The 19,913-nt window shown below is 40.4% G+C and overlaps 1 protein-coding gene and 1 long non-coding RNA gene across 6 annotated transcripts in view; one reads left to right on the top strand and one right to left on the bottom strand.

Annotated features, from left to right (window-relative positions):
* Positions 1 to 19,913, top strand: part of LOC119567038 — a 77,584-nt gene that overhangs the window by 37,608 nt on the left and 20,063 nt on the right. The window lies entirely within an intron of this gene.
* On the bottom strand, positions 723 to 16,189 carry LOC102930124 (homeobox protein CDX-1). Its single transcript, XM_007060174.4, has 3 exons — positions 15,685 to 16,189; positions 5,426 to 5,571; positions 723 to 971 (listed from the first exon to the last, which is right to left on the bottom strand). The coding sequence occupies exons 1-3, from the start codon at positions 16,130 to 16,132 to the stop codon at positions 723 to 725; spliced, it is 843 nt and encodes a 280-aa protein (XP_007060236.3). The 5' UTR covers positions 16,133 to 16,189.

Below are 19,913 nucleotides of genomic sequence, written 5' to 3'. Positions count from 1 at the left end.
TTATGGGATGATTTGAAGAGCGCGTGTTTGTTCTAGTATTATTTAGCCTTGGAAGTGATTTCTGTTTTAAAAAAAAAAAATCAAGCTGGACTCTCCCCAACAATAACTCAGCAGTCTGTAGCCACCTTGATCTAGGTTTTCAATCAAGTCGTCCAAAGCATGAACTAGTTTTTCAGGGCCAAATCCTGGACCCATGTGCAAAGCTTGAGGAAGTGAAATTAGCACGTGGGACCTACATAAGGATGAGAAGGGGGAGGAATCTTCCCTCTTAATCCAGTGGCAGGGCACAGAGCACATGCACAGTCCCTGTTTTGCTCTCAGGAATGCAGCATTGCCTGTGGTCCACTTCATACATCTTTTGGCTAGTGGATCCACATAGTAGCAGAACAACTGGACACCCCTTGTTCCCAGCCCACCCTCTGCACTGCCATGGGAAATGCCTGCTTTGTGGCCCAGAGAGGGTCTGGCATCCCCATGTAGCATCCAACCAGGACCCTTTGCACACAGTAGTTCCATTGGCTTTGGGGATTTTCCACTGTCCTTTCACAGGCCCTGGGGATTTGGCCCTTAGTTGATTGTACGTGGAGCCTGTGCGCACAAGGCTGTTGTGATGCTGGAATTTCTTGCGAAACAGCTCTGGCTGTCCTGTCCCCTTTTGAATGGTAGTGCTCCATGTACTGTTGGTTTATAATGTTCTTTATAAAATAACTCTTTGAATGGACTTACTGAGAGGCCACAACCTGCTGAAGGTTCCCATTGTGCTGTAAGCTGTTCATTGGAAGCGGAGGAGGTGGCGGGGGAAATAAAGAACTGGACATTTCCGAATGAGTCTGTGGGTTATGTACTGGGATGGGGCTCACTGAGCCAGAGTCACTCTGCATAGAGCCAAGGCTGGTGCCATCAAAATGAGTCATTTTCTTCTTCATTAACTTTCTTTCTTTGGCTCTGCGATTCTGGAACCAGATTTTCACCTGCAGAGGAACAAAGGAAAAGGTGTTTCAAGAGGTAACAGAATGCAGTCTGATAAGTCAGCTTCTCAGTGTTGGGAGATTTATTGTTTTTAGAGTCTTATTTTTTGGCCCTTTTATATGTAATATATTTAGGTTGTGTGTACAAAATCTTACTTAAATTCTTATGTTGCATGCATCACTGTGATATCCAAATGCTTGAGACTGCTCTAATTAATGGTGTGGACTGACCTGGCATCAATAGCCCCAGAGATCAAGGGAGCATACAAGTAGTGTTACAGCCACCTTAGCCCCTGCCTTGGTTGTGCACTGAGTCCAGCTTGGCCAAATCAAAGGATCAGGGCCAATTTACCCAGGCCATTTTTCTCTTCTCACATTCATCAAATTTACAGCAGGGTAACTCTGTTGGCTTCCGTGGAGTTGGTCCTGATTTATACCAGTTCCTCAATATGGATTTAGCTGTCTGTTTAGGCATACACATTTGAAAAGTTTGCTCATAATTTGTAAAATGACCCCAGCTCTTCCACTTGGGACAGAGAAAACAGCCTTTTTTAAAACTTACCTTTCAACCCCCTTTCTTATTAAAAATCATTTTCAGTGACCTATATTCCAGTTTAACTCAGAAATACATCTTTTAATAATTATTTCTTTACACTGGGTTGACCTCACCTTTTAGGTAAGGAGCGCTAGGCTGAGGCCTGCTACACGATTTGCATAGTATTCTGCTGTGTTCCAGAATAATGTTAATGGTTTACATTTCTGTCGTTTCTCTCAAACAGAAGGCCCCTAAAGTGCTTTACAAACAGATATGGACCAAATTCTGCCCTTCAGTATATATGTGCATACAGTCTATTGAAGTCAGTGGGCAATGTGCACACACGTTGAAGGGCAGAATAACTACATACTCAATTCATTACTTCACTCTCAACTGAAATGCAGCCACCTTTGCGGTGAAATGAAGCAATGGTTGAAGAGCATGCTGCGATAACACTTACAGTTTTTTTAGGGTAGGTAATAAAGAATCAGCAACAGTGTAGGATAGGTAATGAAGAATATTGTGTCCAATTGAAACTATGGGGGAAGGGGTATTTTGAGGCAGCAGAATGTAATGGAATTTGACCAGGAATCTAGGGTTTACTCATTACTCTTGTGAAAAGTTCTATTGCATCTATAATGATCATGGGGCAGATCCTCAGCTAGTGTAAACTGACCCCAATTTATACCAGCTAAGGAACTGCATAAGTAGTTCTGTATGAAGTCTAATCTGTTTACTGAGGCAGAATTATCATGACAATTAAAAAAAATCTGCCATCCTTTTGATGTTCAGATCAGAAACAGAGTAGTGTTGCAACCAATTTTTTATAATCCTAGGAGAAATCTGTGAATTAATGAGAAATGGGATTCATTGAGCAATTATTTTTTGCCAACATTATGGAAAGACACAGACTGTGGTGAGCTGAAAGAAGGCAAAGCAATAAAAATGGGTGTTCTCCATAGGTGCTATGCCGAAGAATTTTTAAAATTCCAAACTTCTTTGTTTTAGAAAAAAATTATATGGTGACAAAACCCAAAATAAGAGACTTATTCATTTTTAGGTAATGCTATAGCTCCCCCATTACTGTCCTGTCTAAGGGTATGTCTAAATTATATTTAAATACCTGCGGCTGGCCCATGCCAGCTGACTCGGGCTTGTGGGTCATGGACTGTGGGGCCGTGGGGCCGTTTTCCCTTGTTGAGTTGCTCTACAAATAGTTTTCTTTCTCCCAGTCTAATTCTCTCCTTCTTCTTCCTTGTTCCCCAGCATCCGCCTCAACACCCTCCACCCCTGCTCACTTGTTTCTGTCTTCCCCTAACAACAGGCCCATTTTGCTTACTACATTTCCAAAAGCAATTTCAGTTGGATTTAGTATTAATTTTTCTTGTCCAAACACTGTTCTGTAGCGTTGCTGTCCCTAGGTAAATAATTGCTGTGTTTCATTTCAACAGTGGCTATATTTGAGATGTGGGTAAAACAATACATATGTATCTGTGGTAAAGTTTGTAAAGTATTTTGAGATCCATCAAAGCAAAATGTTGTGTGCATGCTTTCTCTGTGTGTGTGTGTGTGTATATATATATATATGTCATTATCATTCATTAATGTTAGTAGAGTCTTTAACCAATCACAATCACCTTTTTGTATTTTAATTTTTAATTTGCAGGAAAGAACCCCTCCTCCCATCCATATGAGCTATTTCTGGGGTTATAAGAGGATCCATTTCTCCCAGTATCTCACAGGGTGAATGAATTTCCCTGCTTCCCAGATTATCAGCACCTACTGTACCAAAGCTACAAAATCTTGCCTACAGTCACTTTATGCTATGTGGCAACTATCACACACATTTTTCTCACAGGCACAACAGCCTGTCCAAAAACCATCAGTGTTATCACTGATCTAATCTAAGGTCTGTTGTACACACAGTTTTTGCACCGGTATAATTCTGTTGGGTTAGGTATGTTATTTTTTTAAAACCAAAAATATAACCTCGAATGTAGACACCGTTATAATGGTATAACAGATGCCTTATATTGGGCCTGGTCTACACTGGGGCGGGAGGGGGAGAATAGCGTAGCTGAAGTCGACGTATCTTAGATCGACTTAGAATCACTTACTTCGCGTCCTCGCGGCGCGGGATCGACGGCCGCCGCTCCCCCATCGACTCCACTTCTGCCTCTCGCCCTGGTGGAGTTCGGGAGTCGACGGCAGAGCGATCAGGGATCGATTTATCGTGTCTACACTAGATGCGATAAATCGATCCCTGATACATCAATCACTACCCGCTGATCTGACGGGTAGTGTAGACATGGCCTTGGTATTGCTGATACCCCTTCCTGAATGGCAATAAGCTATATGAGTATAACTACATCCACAGTGAGGTGGGGGTGAGGCGTAACACTGTAACCATAGTGGCATAATTAAAGCCCTACATACAGCTTTTGTGATTAGAGGAGGCCTAAGATACAAGGTAACTCAAACATTACATGACTGGGCTGAATATTCACAGAAAGTGAATCTTGAATTAGTAATCGTGGGCATACCTAAATCCAGATATGAAGAATTTGTTTATCCAATCAGGGAATAAATATATATAATGTGACTCAAATGTCCAGTTAAAACAACTCAAATGTCTGGTAGTCAAATATATGTAATGAATTACTTGCTAACTCGCTGCAGCTCAATACTTATTAATGAAATATAAGCCTGTTTCTCCACTCCACCATATGTTGTCATTTACACCTTTGTAAATTGAGGGCAGACTGGATGTACAATGCTACCAATCTGATCTGGTAGCTTTTACATCCACTTTGCACATCACACAGTGCAAAAAAGAGGAGAGTCAGGCACATTATTCATTGAACAACTGGAGAAATCTTGATGTTTTTGCAGACAATTTGCAAACAAAACAAGGTGAAATTGTTGCATATATTACCCAACAAGAATTATTCAGAGAGCTCAATCAATAAAACTCATAATTCTGTATTTCATTGCCTAGTTTCAGTGCAATGATTAAAGGATCTCCCAGGTAACATGAAATAGAACATATTATGTTAGCCCAAGGAATAATTATATGCATTGCTCTGTGGGTGATCCAGCTAGACTTCTTATCTCAGTGTCTTGCTTCCTGGACCAGCTGGAGTTGGAGGTGTTTTAGAGCTAGAGGCCATGTTTCCCGCTCAACTGGTAGGAGGAAGAAAAGGCTGGAAGCACTGCAGGAGCAGTGCGCAGCCATTGCAAACACCTGATTTAGGAGTGTGACATTGATGGATTCCAGAGCAAACTTTATTCAGCTCTTGGCTAGAATATAGAACCTCAAGATTAGAGGATAGAATGGAGGAAATATTGAGGGAGGACGGAATCGTCAACGTCAAGAGGAACCCAGGGGATAAATAAATACCTTCCTAAATATACTTGAGCTTGTCAACTGGACTTACTATGTCTAAACTAAGGATGAAATCCTGGCCCCACTGAAGTCAATAGCAAAACTCCCATTGACTTCAGTGGGGTCAAGATTTCACCCTAGGACTTTTTGCTAAAATTTCCCACCAGGTTAGACAAGCCCCCTGGCAGCTGCTGGTGTTTTAAGACCATCTCATCTGTCCCTATTCAGAGGAGGTCTAAACAACACTGCTTAAAAGGCTGCCAGCTGCCAGTGCCTTGTCTGTACTTGCACTAGCATCATTGCCACCACTGGTACAGCTGAGTCCATGTTAGCAATGGTGGGAAATGTGGAGATAAGGCCAGTGGGAGTAATCACACTTTGCTGAATAAGTTACTGGTTTGTACATTGCAAACAGAGTCCAGCCATGTTGTTTGGTGCTTAGAGACATTAGGATGCTTGTGTTTTTAACCAGTCTTGTCGTCTCCTGATCAACAATAACAATGCATGGGAAATCCGAGTATGTGAGCCATACTCTACCTGTCTCTCGGAAAGTCTTAGGTTTGCTGCAAGTTCAGACTTCCTCCTGATTGTAATGTATCTGTTGTAATGAAATTCCTTCTCCAGTTCTAATCTCTGATGATCTGTGTAAACCACCCGGTACTTCTCTCTTGTTCTTGTTTTACCTGTTTTGAAAGAAAATAGCTTCAAGCGAAAGTTTTTAACTTCAATAGCATAAAATACCTGTTTTACATTTGAAAAAATGTTCCTGAAAATTTGAGGCCTGATTCTTCTTCCACTTACTCCAGGGTAAATCCATTGACTTCAGTAGAGTTAGTGTTGATTTACACCACATTTGAATCTGACCCATAGACTTCACTTTTGTTCTTAAGTAAACTGATGACAAATGGATGCTCAGATTTCTTTATCAACACATTTTGGGGAGGAAGTGTGGTTTTGTGATTAAGGACTGGTAGTTAGGAAATCTGAGTTCTATTCCTAGCTCTGACACAGACTTCCTCTGTGGACTTAGGTAAGTCACAAAACATCTCTATTGCTTGGTTTCCATAAACAGAGATGATACCTGCCTCAAAGAGGGATTTGTGAGGCTTCTTTCACTGTCTATAAAGCACACTGTCTGTCTGGCACTGTCTGGTGCTGTAAAAACAATCATGATAATGATTGATATGTGCCGAGTTTATTATTATAGTTTGATTGGCGGCTCTTTTTGTCCCTTGGGTTAAAAGATGGAGACAAACTATCTCTGCCTGGATGTCAGCACAAGGAATGGAAGTATGAAATATTTTCATTTGAAAATAGATAGATTGAGAGAATGATAATGCTTGATGTAGAGACCATGCTAAAGTTGCAGCATCCAGTGTTTTACTAATCTCGTTACATCATTTCAAGTCTGGGTCCATGACATGGCTGAACATGGCTGACATGGACTGTTAAAAAGTAATTGTGAATGTCAGCAGCCATTGAGGACAGATCCAGACATCTGGAATTTCTGGCCACGTGGCTGCAACTTTATTAATTCCATCAGGATAATTTCTCCAGGTAAACAGTCCTATTAGCAGTAAAAAGGGGGAGGACCATAGATGCTCCTTTTGTCACCTCCCTCCCCTCCCCTTTGTCAAAGCTTAAATCCAGTCAGAGCATCACAGACCTAGTGATTATTAACAGCAGTTTAAAACCAAGGCCTTATCAGAGTCTGCATTACCCCAACGCTAAACAGCTCCTTAAAACTAAGGTCCTCTCAGAGCCTGCATTACTCTCAAGGCCCATTATGGCCTGCAACCTGTCTGGAGAATGCACGTGCCTGGTAGGATGGTTCATGCTTACTCACAAACCCTTTTCCTGAGAAAGGTGTGTTAATGCCTGATTCTCAGGGAAAAGGGGGACTTCCCCAAAACCACCCAGAAGGCTACAACTTTATTAATTCCATAATAAGACAGCTTCTTCGGGCAGCCAGTCCTAGCAGCAGTAAAAAGGGAGAAGACCATAGATGCTCCCTTTCTCACTGGCCTTCCTCCGGTGTTAATGCTGAAGTCCAGATCATCATGGCCCCAGAACCAATCACAATGGGATCCTACTCCCTGACTAGAGCTCCTAGGTGCTACCTCATTACAAATAATTAATAAATTATATTCTGCCTATGGCTATGAATGATACCTGATATAATGAGTGTGACAGGCTTGTTTTCTTCTGGGGTCTCTGTTCACCAGGATTGAAGAACACAAGGTCCTACTCTCTGAATTTTTAGCCTCCATGATACATATAGCTCAGCCTTGGGCAAGCACTATGTATTAATATGTATTTAAATAATCTGGACATTTCTCATCAAATCTGTATAATTTGAAGACAGGCCTGAACATTTTGGTGTGGAAAAATATTTTTGTCCATGTTCATACTTATTATTCATATTTGTTTGTTTGTTTATTTAAGAATAAGTCTGTCCATAAAGCCAAGAATACTTTCAGCCAAGTCTGACACCTCCCCAGGAAAGAGTCCCACTGATTCAGCTCTGAGTACATTGGTTTAAATCTATAGTAACTGCACTGAAGCCAATGTAGATAACACCAGTGTTATGCTGGAGTGAGAGCAGAGTCAACCCAATCATGCTTATTCCAATAGTCAAGTTAGCTGTGATGTCAATTCCAAAATACTACTGACAAAAAAATTAAAGAGGTCCTGAAAAACAGCAGTAATTCTCTTCAGCCTACATAGATATCAAGTACATTTGTTTTCATTCATTGGAAGTGTAAATTGTTTGTTTAACACATGGTCACCTGTGGTGCTTTAATGCCTTACTTGATATTTTTAAACTTCTTTTGATCTCTCTAGCCTGTGTTTTTGTTTAGGTTTTTTTCCCCTTTAAATGTGAATTTGGGGTCATTCTGTGGAACAAAATGCCTAAAATGTTTCCCTAAACTCTCCATTGTGGTGTTAAGATGAAGTACACAAAAGAGCTACAAGGTGATCTTATCATGAACTCTATTCACATTCAGAAGCCATAAACAAATATCAGATCCCCTTTTATCTCCAAATGTACTTGATATCTATGTAGGCTGAAGAGAATTGGAATAAGCATGACTGACCTCTCAGTTTCTGATTTTAAGTATTAAACTCTTATTATCTATCAGGAGGAATTTTTATTTGCTTTTTAAACTGAAATAGAAGCTAAATATATTTGCAGAACTCAGCACCTATTTGTCTATACATGTCTTGCTTGTTTATTATCATGCAAATACACTTCTGTTTCTTTTTAAATATGATAGTACTTTGTGGTTCCTTTATTAAAGGCAGCAGAAATTTACAAATCTAGTTGAGATGGGTTGATTTTTTAAAAAGTAAATAATAAGAGCAAAATTCTCTATGATTTGCCTGGTGTGGCTCTTGATTTAAATATTCTGCTTTTCCTACGTGTTCAGAATCCTTACGCACCCACTGGGAGAGGAGAATATCAGAGCTGAGGTCTGCCTGGCGCATCTAAGAAGAGAATGTTTTATTGTCCATTTAAGTCAATGGGACTCTTTCCAATTCCTTTATTGGGAGCTGGGTCAAACCCCTATTATTCATACAGCATTTTATATTGAGGGTGAAGGAATACGTTTTTCATACACTTGCCAAAGCTAAATCAAAACAAATTTCCCAAACCAAAAGTTAACCCCAAACCATTTGCAAGATTATGAAAGCCCTGTAATTCCATTCATTACATTTAATGACATGTCTCTCATTCTTTCTGGGCCAAATCCTGAGGATCTTGCTCAGTTTTTACTCAGCCAAAATTCCAAGGCTGTAAAGATTTGGCCAATAAACAGCAAAGATGCTGCTGTTGGCTTTTTCACAGTCCTTTTGGAGACAATAATTACAATTTCCCCCTCTAAAGCTGAAAAGTAAATTTTAAATCCAACCTTTAGCCAACCCTCCTAATTTTACTGCATCCGATGAAGTGAGCTGTAGCTCACGAAAGCTGATGCTCAAATAAATTGGTTAGTCTCTAAGGTGCCACAAGTCCTCCTTTTCTTCAGGTGAATAGTTTCACTGGAGTCTATGGAACTACACAGGTGAGTCAAGTGAGCAAAATTTGCCCTATTAGGCTTTTTTTTCCCCTGAGTCTTTTCCTGATGCCAGACTGGTATCGTCAATGCGTGGTATCGATTTAACTAGAGATGTTCTCTCTTGGGGGACTCTGTCATGGAATTGCACATGTTTAGACTTGATCTAATAGGCTAGCAGAAGTCAGAGGTCTAACCTACTTTGTAATATGCCCTCCTAGCGGTAATACATGGATAGCCTAGTTCTGAAAAGCAGTTTAAGTGTAGGGAAGTTTGAAAATTCATTTGAAAATGCCTTTGGAAAAATTGGGTTCACCTGACATTTACGACTTAAACTGCACCTTGCAAAAGGGTTTTTAACAATTCCACAGAGGGAAGGCTAGTTACTCTAGCAATTTTTGTGACTCTGGTCAGGATCTAAGTGGGGGGAAGGGAAGAGCTTTCCCATTGGTCATAAAATTCACAGAGCATTTCTTCTGAAGACAATAAAGCTAGGAGAAGGCCTCTTTATTTGCTGTGAAAATCATCACCCTTTCCGGCAATATAACTGCTGAAGAAAAGAGGGAGAAGGAAGAGACAGGGCTGCATATCAAAGCAAAGAGAAGTGTTAAAAGGGTCTGTTGCCTCAATATGACAGATAGGCCTCAAACCCCAAGACAATGTATCCCAGGGAAGAAAAAAAATACTCTCAGACCTCACAACTAGTTTACAAAGCAAAATAAATTAGCATTAGAACTGGCCCGGGCCCCTTTTTCATTGCCTCCTCTCTCAGCTGTTTAGGAGCTTCTGTCTTATGTGAGCTAACATCCTTCATAAAAATCTAGCATCTACCTATGCCTATAGAGAGAGCTAGATCAATACTACAGTATCATATTAATTATAGAGGCTCATATTTTGGTCTCAGTTACATAGGTGCAACTTGTGCCAGAGGGGGGTAACGGGTGTACCTGATTAAACGGGAGGAACTGAAATTAGTAGAATGGAGAACACATTCTGGCACAAAATATGTTCAAGACACACAATTCACATCTGGATCCTTGTATAACCCACTATTTGAGGGTGACTGGATTGGAAGTATCAATTCAGTCCATTGCAAAGACAGAGGGCATTTTCAAAATTCAAATCCAAATCTGGGTTTTGATTTTGCTTGCCCTTGGATCCAGAGTTTTGCTTTGAGCCCGTCTCTAAATATGCCTGGGGTTATTTTGTAGAGTAGTGATAGAAAGGGCCAAACTCATCCTTGGGGTAACTTCCCTGACTTCAACAGAGTTATGAAACCAAAGCAGTTTTGAATGAATTAAGACAAGGAACACTTTCCCCCATTCTGTATAAGATATTCATTAATAGTTAAAATACAGGGTTAGCATCTTTCCATTTCAGAAGCATTACATTGTCCCAAACCTTCATACATGTGTATCAGTAACTTTACTCCCAGGAAAAGTCCCATTGAGTTAAGTGGGACTACACGGATGAGTAAAATTACTTATTTGCTTCAGTGTTACCAGGATCTTGCCCCATGTTTTCAAAGTATAAAGGAAATTCTGTCTCAGATCTGAATGGTGGGTCTGGGAGAAGAAGAGCAGCATACTGGAGTCAAGATCCATTATGAGATTTTAAGTGCAGAATTTTTCTTTTTGTTTTGTTGACTTCTGCCTGACTTGTAATACCTGGATTTTCTACTTTGAATCTAGTCTGTTGTTTTATGCTAAAACTCATGGGCCAAATTCTGTTCTTGGTTTTGCCAGTATAAACTTGGAGATACTGCACTAAGATAAACCAAATTAAATCAATTGAATCCAAAGCAGAATTGCTCTCCATTTTCCCCCCACTACCCTCTGTTGATTGAGTGGATTCCCTACCCAATATTCTGATTTTTGGCTATCAAAAGTGTACAAGCTGTTGAAGGTGTGGATAGATTTGAAAGTGACCAGATCAGGAGAAATCTCCTTTTTGTGATTCTCTAAAGCCAAGGAAGCAAGGGATGAATTGAAATTCCTAAAAGTGTTACATATATTGTTTTATATGCAGTGTTGTAGCAGTGTTAGTGCTCTCTCATACATTCTTTAGACATTCAGCACCTTGCAAGATTGGGCTTTTAAAAGGAATGTGATTCTTTCCCACAATATTTTCCCCTTTCTAAAGATGGTAAGGGATGGGATTTCTATGCTCTTCAAAGATTAGATAATCTTTGTTGGTAGTGCATGTGCCAGTGATGTCATCAGCATCTCTCATCATCAGTAAGTGTAGCCTGTGTCTTAAGAAAGCTGTAATTAAACAAGATATGCAAAAAGAAAAGGAGTACTAGTGGCACCTCAGAGACTAACCAATTTATTTGAGCATAAGCTTTCGTGTCTTCATGTGCAGGAAATTACAAGCTCTGCCCATAATCAAAGTTTCCCTCCTTCCCCTTCTTTACGCCATCAGAAACCCTTCTTACCCCCTTTCTATTTAATGTCAGGTCTTCTCTTCCACCCTACAGATGTGTGAAGAAATTCACACTGCTGGTGAAACTGCTGGAGAAGCAAGTTTTCACCAGTGTCACAGAAATACTTTGTTGGGGTATGGTTTCACTGCAAATTTGTTGCTATTTTTTCTAAAAACAAAAAGTGACCTTTCTTCCTCTTCAGTGAAAATGACAAAATATCTCTGTGAAAGTAGTGAAGCCAACTTGTGGTGATTTGTAATGTTTTCCAGGGTGGATTTTCTTCCACCTTCCATTAAAAATTGACCCTGTGAATACTTTTGAAAATATGGGGGGAGCTTCCATTTTTTTTTCACATAAAGCACCCTACAGTGATAGTTGGCCTGGCTTTGTTCTGTGCTCTGAGTGGTAATTTTTTGGAGGGCAGGGGGATAAGTGAGAGGAGCCTTGCTCCAGCTATATCATTGGATAAAAAATAGTAAATATTTAATATTCAGCATTTTCTCCTTGGAATTGCCCTTGAGCCTTTCTCTGAAGTCTAATACATTTTGTTTTCTTCTGCATGCTCAGCACCTTCATCCATGCAAAGACCAAGCACTCAATCCTGCATCCACTGCAGTCGATGAGAATGTTGGCATTGACGTTGGTAGGTGCTGGCTCAGAACCCAATCCCTCCAGTTCTAAAGCTGGTAAGAGAAGGCATTACAGGTCAAAATGAAGCATGTCTTCCAGCTTGAGAATGATGGACCACAGTCAGATATCTCCCGTATGGTAATGCATTCTAGCACCACAAGACTTATAGGCTGGCCTCTAATATTAAATACTAAAACCAGAGTTTCCATTGGTGTAGCATAGTTCCATTGACTTGACTTTACACCAGTAGAGGACCTGGTATTAATATTGCTTTAAAAAAAAAGAAAGAAAAATGGCTTAAGGTAAGAGTATGTTGCATTCCTTTTTTTCCCTTTCCAGATCCATAGTAATGATAGGAATGAAGAACAAAAGGTGGAAAGATGACCAGGGGATAAGAGAAGAGTAGAGAATAGGTTAAACATTTTCCTTCCACATTCATCAGGGCATGAGTCCAGAAAACAACAAGGAAAACCCACCACAAAATCAGTGTAGGGCCCACACCTATAGCCTTTACTCACATGTGTGGACTGCTCATGTGAGTGATCCTAATACAAGTAGCTCTGCTGACTTCAAAGGGAATTACTAATAGGAGTAATTTTTGCAGGATTGCAAGGTCATCTTGCAAAAATCATCTTGCTTTAATATAATTGTCTCAATAATTAAACTGTATTTTTATTGGACATGGCACTTAGCTGTATTGTTATAGTTTCACAGCATTTAAACAGCAAATAGTAATTTATTCATCTGATTCGTTTCTTCCACTGGTTGAGGGACTGTAGGTAAGTCAGCCTCTGAGCCTCAAGTTTTCCATCTGTAAAATAGGGATAATATGCTTACCTACTTCACAGGTTGTTAGATTTCTAATTCAACAGTGGACCTGATCCTGCAATCCTTGCTTAGGCAAAACAACTCTTGAAATCAGTGGTGATTTTAGCCTAAAGAGACTCCTGGATCGGGATCAGTGTCTGTACAGTACAAGGCTTTGAGGGTGCAAAGTGTAATGGATTCAATCCTACAAAGTGCTGAGCTTGCTGATCCCAATCCAGCAAAGCATCTGAACATGTGTAACAGGACTACTCATGTGCTCAAGGGTAATAGGAAAACTCACGCTCAAAATTAAGCACATGCTGAAGTGCTTTATTGAATCATGGCCTATACGTGTTGTGTGCTGCTGCTGTTAATTTTAATCCTGCTGGAAAATGGGGAAATATTTGCTCTTCTGAAAACAAAGACAAGAAGAAACAGAATTAGGGCTAGAATCAGGGCCCCACTTAGACAGCTGTTGTATCTGAGCTGAGCATTCCTGGCTTAAAAAATAATTACTAAAGGGAAGAGGAGGCAGGAAAGAAAAGCTGTTGTTTTGATACTATTGTTCAGAATGAAGCAAATCTTTGACAAGGACCTGAGGACCTGATCCAATACCCATTAAGTCAATAGGCTCCCACTGAATATCAGTGGGAGTTAGTCCCCCATAGGCATTTAGGCCAGATCCTCAGAGATATTAAGGCACTTAATTCCCATTGATTTTAATGGGAGTTATGCTCCTAAATACCTTTGAGGATTTGGGCCTTGGATAATAATTATTTGTATCTTTGCGAGGCTTGATCCTGCAAAGTGCAGAATACCTTCAACTCCTTTTAAGCACATAAAAGTTGAGGGCGGTCAGTGGCTTGTAGAACCAGGTGCTGTAGAGTGGAAATGTGTTAGCAGCACCCTGAATTCCTACTAGGTGCCCCATGCCTCAGATGAGTGTGATGCACCTTATAAGATCAGGCCCTGGCAGGATGAGTGTGAAAGAGCCTAAGGTTTGCTAGTTAGATGGGTGATCGGAATGTTATTGTTTGTTATTTATAATACAGGACCCACAGTATGTTTGGCACTGCACAGCCAGATAAGGAGACAAGTTCCTGTCCCAAAAAGCTTGCCGTCTAAAAAGACAGGAATAAAAATACAGGTGGGGCTCAGGGGAAGAAAGAAAAAGTAGTGTGGGGTCTGTCGGAGTTCGACAATTCTGGCTGGGGGTGGAGCAAGAGGGGATTATTTTATTTGAGATAGGTTTTCCTGCCATCTGGTGTGTTAGCGCCAACTCCCTGTAGCTCTATATTCTTGACAGCATTTCTTAGGCTCCCACAGGGGCTTGTGGCAACCTGGGTTGTTACTTGGGAGACATAGTGTCACTTTTAGATTTGAGCCCCTATACTGAAAACACTTATGAGTAATCTCATTGCCTTCCCTGGGACTACTCACAAATAGGATGCACTATGCCAAGGCATAATGGCAGGATTAGGCCCCTGGTTTGCGTTTCAGTTGGGGAATGGTGAGTCAGAAGCAAATATGATTTTAAAAAAACCTGGTGCATATATTTATTTTTAGGGGGTGAACTGTGCTGTCCTTACTCATCCAGAGTAGTACCCTACTCCACAATTTATCCCACTGATTTCGGTGAGATTACTCACGGAATTAGAGACTATTCAGCATTAATAAATTTATCACAATCTGGCTTTAGGAAATCTGATGCACCATTTTAATGTATGATTTTCTGTATTTCTTTTGACTGATGATTTAAGATTTCTTTTTTGTTTTTACCCCAAAATTGACAGTTTTAATTCCTACTTTAAAAAACCCTCAACATTGCTTACAGTAGGGCATGGGGCAGAGATTGGGAGAGAAGAAAAGGAAATTTCGTGAACTGCAACTGATTGAAAGACTCTGAGCACCTCCAAGAGGTTCTGAGTGCCTCCAAGAGGTACGGAGGCCAATGGGAGCCAGGGGTGCTCAGCACTTCACAGGATCAGGTGCCTTCACAATTAACTTTTCCTTAGTTCTTTCCAGGCAGCCTTTTTGCTTCATTTTTGCTTTTTTGCTTTTCTGAATGCTTCATGACTTACTTTTACGCATAAGATGGTAAATGCAACCTATTGCTTTTACTTGCTCACTATTATAAATCAGAAATTGACCTGTCAAGGTATTTGACTAGCTGTGTAACCATGGATGTCTGTATTCCTGCCTTTTCTAAGACACCATCTATAAAGTGAAATAAGCCCTTTCATCCACTCTCATTTATTCACTCTTGAAATGCTAATTTTTTTAAAAGGAGCAATGGTATTGACTCTGTGCTAGCGGCATGATACTGCAGATCTTATTGACTCTAGTGGGCCTATTTACCTGAGTAAGGTCTGCAGGGCCAGAGAGAGCATTTCTATTATAATCCCTGTTTCTGACACATTTCCAAATATATAGTTTTGGCCTGTATTTTTTCACGCTTACTGTGAGACCAGAGGAAAATTAATATGGAAAGTTACAAAAAAAATTCAATGCTTTTAAAACACTTGTGATCTTTAAGATTCTCACTGGAATCATATTCTTCAATGATCCAGTTACTCCATTTCACATTTTATCACAAATGGAGTAACTTCCCTGCATTGAGCAGTTTTTTTACAGCCCAAAGAAGTTGCTTCCCATGTGTCCGAATACTAAAAATTAGGAATGGCAATGTAATAAATCAGCATGTGATCGAAGACATCATTCAAGAGCAGAATCAATATTTAACGGATAGTAAAAGAACCCATCAAAATGATTAGGATTCTTCCTCTCACTGCATACTTCCCAGCTTTTCTTATGAACTAGAAACTGAGTAAAAAAAGTGAAAGCTCTTCTCAGCATAAACCTCAGTACCCACATACCTGTGGAAGTGGATTGCACCGTTTTCCTCATCCATTCATAAGAGCTGTGCCTTTGACTGTTGGGAGAGATTTGCTCTGTGTTAATTGTACCTACAGGAGGTAAAACCCCAGATCCAGCAGGATTCAGGGAATTGTAATCAGCAGAGCTGTAGGAGATCTGTCCCGGAGACGAGCCATTGATTTGTGCAGCAGAAACTGTACTGGAGGGTCCTGGGCCATAAGTATTCCAATCCTCCCTTTGCGTGCCATAGTGAGATCCCCAAGCTCCCAAAGACTGTCCTTGGTTGTCCATGCTTGGCACATGATGATATCCCATGTAATCTGAATAGGATGGAGTGGAGACAAAGTTTTGCACTGGCAGGTTGTTGTTGTTGTTGTTGCACCTTACGGATCCTGGATACATGCTGGTTTCTTTATCCAAAAGATAACTCACGTACATGATGCTCATAGCCTGGCTTTGTCTTGCCAGGACATTCTGCTCCTCACAGTGTTTGTTTGATCTCTTCCTGCCTTCCTCTTTCTTCCTCTCTCTTTTCTAGCCCCAACTGGCTCTATAAATGACTCATGCTAGCCCTGATGTCTCTTTACTACACATGATTAACAATGGTGTTACCAGGTGCTGGTAGTAACAGTTTACTAAGGTTCTGCCTGATGTCACAGATAACTGCCTGCCCCAAAATTACATTTGCATTCAAATGAAGGGCTGACCATCCAGGCAGCCCCACCTTGCTGCTAGTTCTGGTGCTTCCTTTCTCACAGATTTTTTATGTATCCATCCTGGTCCCATCCCCTTTAATACACTCTGACCTGCCTTAGTCTTGGAGCCATGTTCCACACATAATTAACCTAAGACTTTCTTAGAAAGCTAAAGAAATAAGCTGGTTGAACACTAAGTGGTTTCTAAAGAAGTTTTTATATGAATACACTGAAAAATACAGGAAAATATGAGTAAGGAAATGCTCACCACTGTTGTTATTATTTGTTTCATGCCTGCAGTATGCTTGGTACTGCACACAGCACAGGGGAAGACAGGTCCGTACCATAAGGAGCTCACAAACAGAATTAGAGTCGAGGCTCTAAGGCTATGTTTACACCAGCGAGCTAACAGCGGCACAGCTGTATCGATGCAGCTGCGCTGCTGTAAGATCTCTCATGTAACCACCCCCAATGAGCCGCCACCGACATAGCACTGTGCACGCTGCCACTTATGCCAATGAAACTGATATCACTCAGGGGTGTGGGTGTTTTTTCACACCCCTGAGCGACATAAGTTTTGCCGACATAAGTGGTAGTGTAGAGATGGCCCAAGTTACATTTGTCTAAAACCAGATATCTGTCAGTTCAATAGTTCCTTCTCTGGTAAAGAGCCAGAATGTTCAATGCCAAAAATTCTCTTTTATATTGAAATCTAAGGGCTACAGTACACAACACTTACTCAGTAGCTGTGCACTTACTCACACAGGCTGTCTCATTGTCTTCAATCCTTACTCAGGTTGGTGAGTACTCACAAACCACAGCAGTTCTATTCGTTCTAACCCATATCGCATTGTTAAGGACATACATAAGAAGACACAGTGTTTACTCACAAAAAGAAAAGGAGTACTTGTGGCATCTTAGAGACTAACCAATTTTTTTGAGCATAGGCTTTTGTGAGCTACAGCTCACTTCATCGGATGCATACATCATCGGATGTTTACTCACATGACTAGTCCCCTTGATGTCAGTGAGTCTATTCCTAGGTGTAAGTGCTTGCTGCTGCGAATAAGGATTGCGTAATCACACCCAGAAATTTAACAGAAAGACACTCTGTTAAGATTCAGAAGAGCCCCAAGTTTGCCATCATCTCCACATAAGTTGTGATTGCTTATCTGTAATTTCCCTAAATAAACCCTGTTTCAGTTGGGCCATATTCTGCTACCATTACTCACAATGAGTAGCACCTTACTCCATAAGCATCAATAAGTGAAGCAGAATCTGGCCCTTTATCTTTGAAAAAAACTGTATGAGCAGCTCAACTTTCATGAACAACCCTACAATAACAAACCTATATGGTATTAATAGAGCAAAACAATGCAATTAAAAAAATTCCCACTTTTAAGCTTCTAAGGGACTGTTTATTAATCAACAGTGAGGAGAGAGGAGATAGATTTTTATAAATGAGGTGAAACACCTCGGCACTGTCCCTTATGAAAATGCATCGTATTTTAGTTTTTGGGAAAGCAGGGTCCCCTTTAATGATGTGGTACTTAATTGCACCGTTATTAATGAGCTGACATGTTAAAGGGATATGTCTGTTAAACAGGTGCAAAGTATAATGATGTCTTCCTTTCTTCAGAGGTGTATTTTTTCTTTAAGGGTCTTTTGCACTTTGACACTGTTTAAACTTACAGGTCCCTCCTTCTGGTTCCCAGAAGGAAAGAATCTCATCACACACCTGACAACGCCTCTGCAGTTTCCTCTTATGAGAGATCAATAGCCTCAGGCCCTGGCCACATTAGGTCCTGGATCTGTGTTTGTGGGAATCTTTTTAGAACATGATAGTAGTGCTGGGTGAGTGGTGCAAACAATTTTCCATTACTATTTGTTAAAAATGTTAAATTAATTCACTTTGGCAGCCATGTGCCCCTTTGCAGTTTGCTTCCTGTTAGTGTGTGCATCACTGTTTTACTGACATAATTGTTGAAAAGGAATTTATAAAATCCTGGGGGTGAATGTTTGCAGAAATTAAATTTTGCATTTGTGTATATGCATATTTATTTATCTATTTATTGTATTATCATCGCACCTAGGGCCCCAGTGATACACCAGATCCCATTGTGCTAGGTGCTCTACAATCACAGAACAAAAAGGCTCTTAAACTCATCCAATTAGCTCAGGTACCCATGTGACTTATTTGGCCAAACAAATTTAACCAATAGGTATCAAATAGTTGCAAAGAACTGTTCTTGATCAATCCACAGAGTTAAAGAAAAACAGAGAGAAATGAATAATGAATACATTTGAGGAAATGGATCTGGATAATCCGCAAACACAAAAAGAGGTTAAGCTTGTTAAATAAATGATGGCTTATGGGTCAAATCATTCATCTGTACATGGCAGAGTCCTGAACATGTTGTTATATGACACTTGATCCATCCATGTGAGCAGCAGGCATGTCAGCGGGATGCCACACTGGTATAAAATCCATCTGGTTGGATTAGGGCCTTGGTTTAGAGTTCCTTGTATAGATGGGTTCAAGCTGTATTGTGGAACCATGCTACAGTCCTGGGCCATAAAGTCAGTGGAGCTGTGCCACTTCACACCATGGGAGAAATCGTCTCCTGTTGGGAGAGAATATTTTTATTATACAGTTTGGTTTTATCTTTACCAGCAAGATCAAGCCCTATTAATTTCTCTCTCTAATTACCTTTCTGGTGTTTCTAGGGTGCCAATCATTTTAGTGTCTACACATTTTGAGCCCAAAACATGATTAGGACCCTATTCTGTTAACTTCCTTCATGGATTTCTCTAGTGTCTTTGACTCCCCCTTCTAGCACCTTGGAAACAATTTTAGGATTTAGTCAATGAGAGTTGTGGGCACTTAATAGCTGTCAGGATAGGACCCTTAGCGAAATGGCTCAACAGAAAGATTGCTTGCTCTTTGCAGGAACTTCATTTAAGTTTCCTTTCCTCTAACCCCCCCCCCCACCTATTTTTGTACCCCTCCCCTTAAAAACACACACAGAACATAACCCCCTCAAATGCAGGGGTAACAATAAATCAGTCAGAGGAAGGAGCAACAGCTGGAGTGGAGCTCATTTACTGTAGCATTAGCCCTCCAGTTGCTTTCAGTATGTGTATTCAGCATTGTAGCCCTGTAACCCTTAGGAATATAATAAAGTAATGACCCACAACACCGCAGGGGAGATTGGCCTCAGCAGCATAGTTTGGATCATGATCTGATCTTCCCCAATGTTCTGGAATATTTGGTTTCCTAGACTGTAGCAATGCTAGAATTCTCTACACTACTGCCGTAACATTGTTGTAAGAGAGAATTGTTTTGGATCATACTGGTGATAGCATGGCTGGCTTATTTGTTGTCCCATTTGTTATCATCATTCTGTATTTTTATGAGTAAGGAAATATAAAATTCTTTAGCTAATGCCAATCTTTTAAAGTAAAAGAGTTAAGGAAAAATGAGGTTTCCCATCAGTCTGTTGTCAGTCTTAAATCTGGAGTTCCCTATGTGG

This window comes from Chelonia mydas, chromosome 9 (genome assembly GCF_015237465.2).
Source record: "Chelonia mydas isolate rCheMyd1 chromosome 9, rCheMyd1.pri.v2, whole genome shotgun sequence".
Lineage (NCBI taxonomy): Eukaryota > Metazoa > Chordata > Testudines > Cheloniidae > Chelonia > Chelonia mydas.
This window is presented reverse-complemented; position numbering and strand designations above follow the sequence as displayed.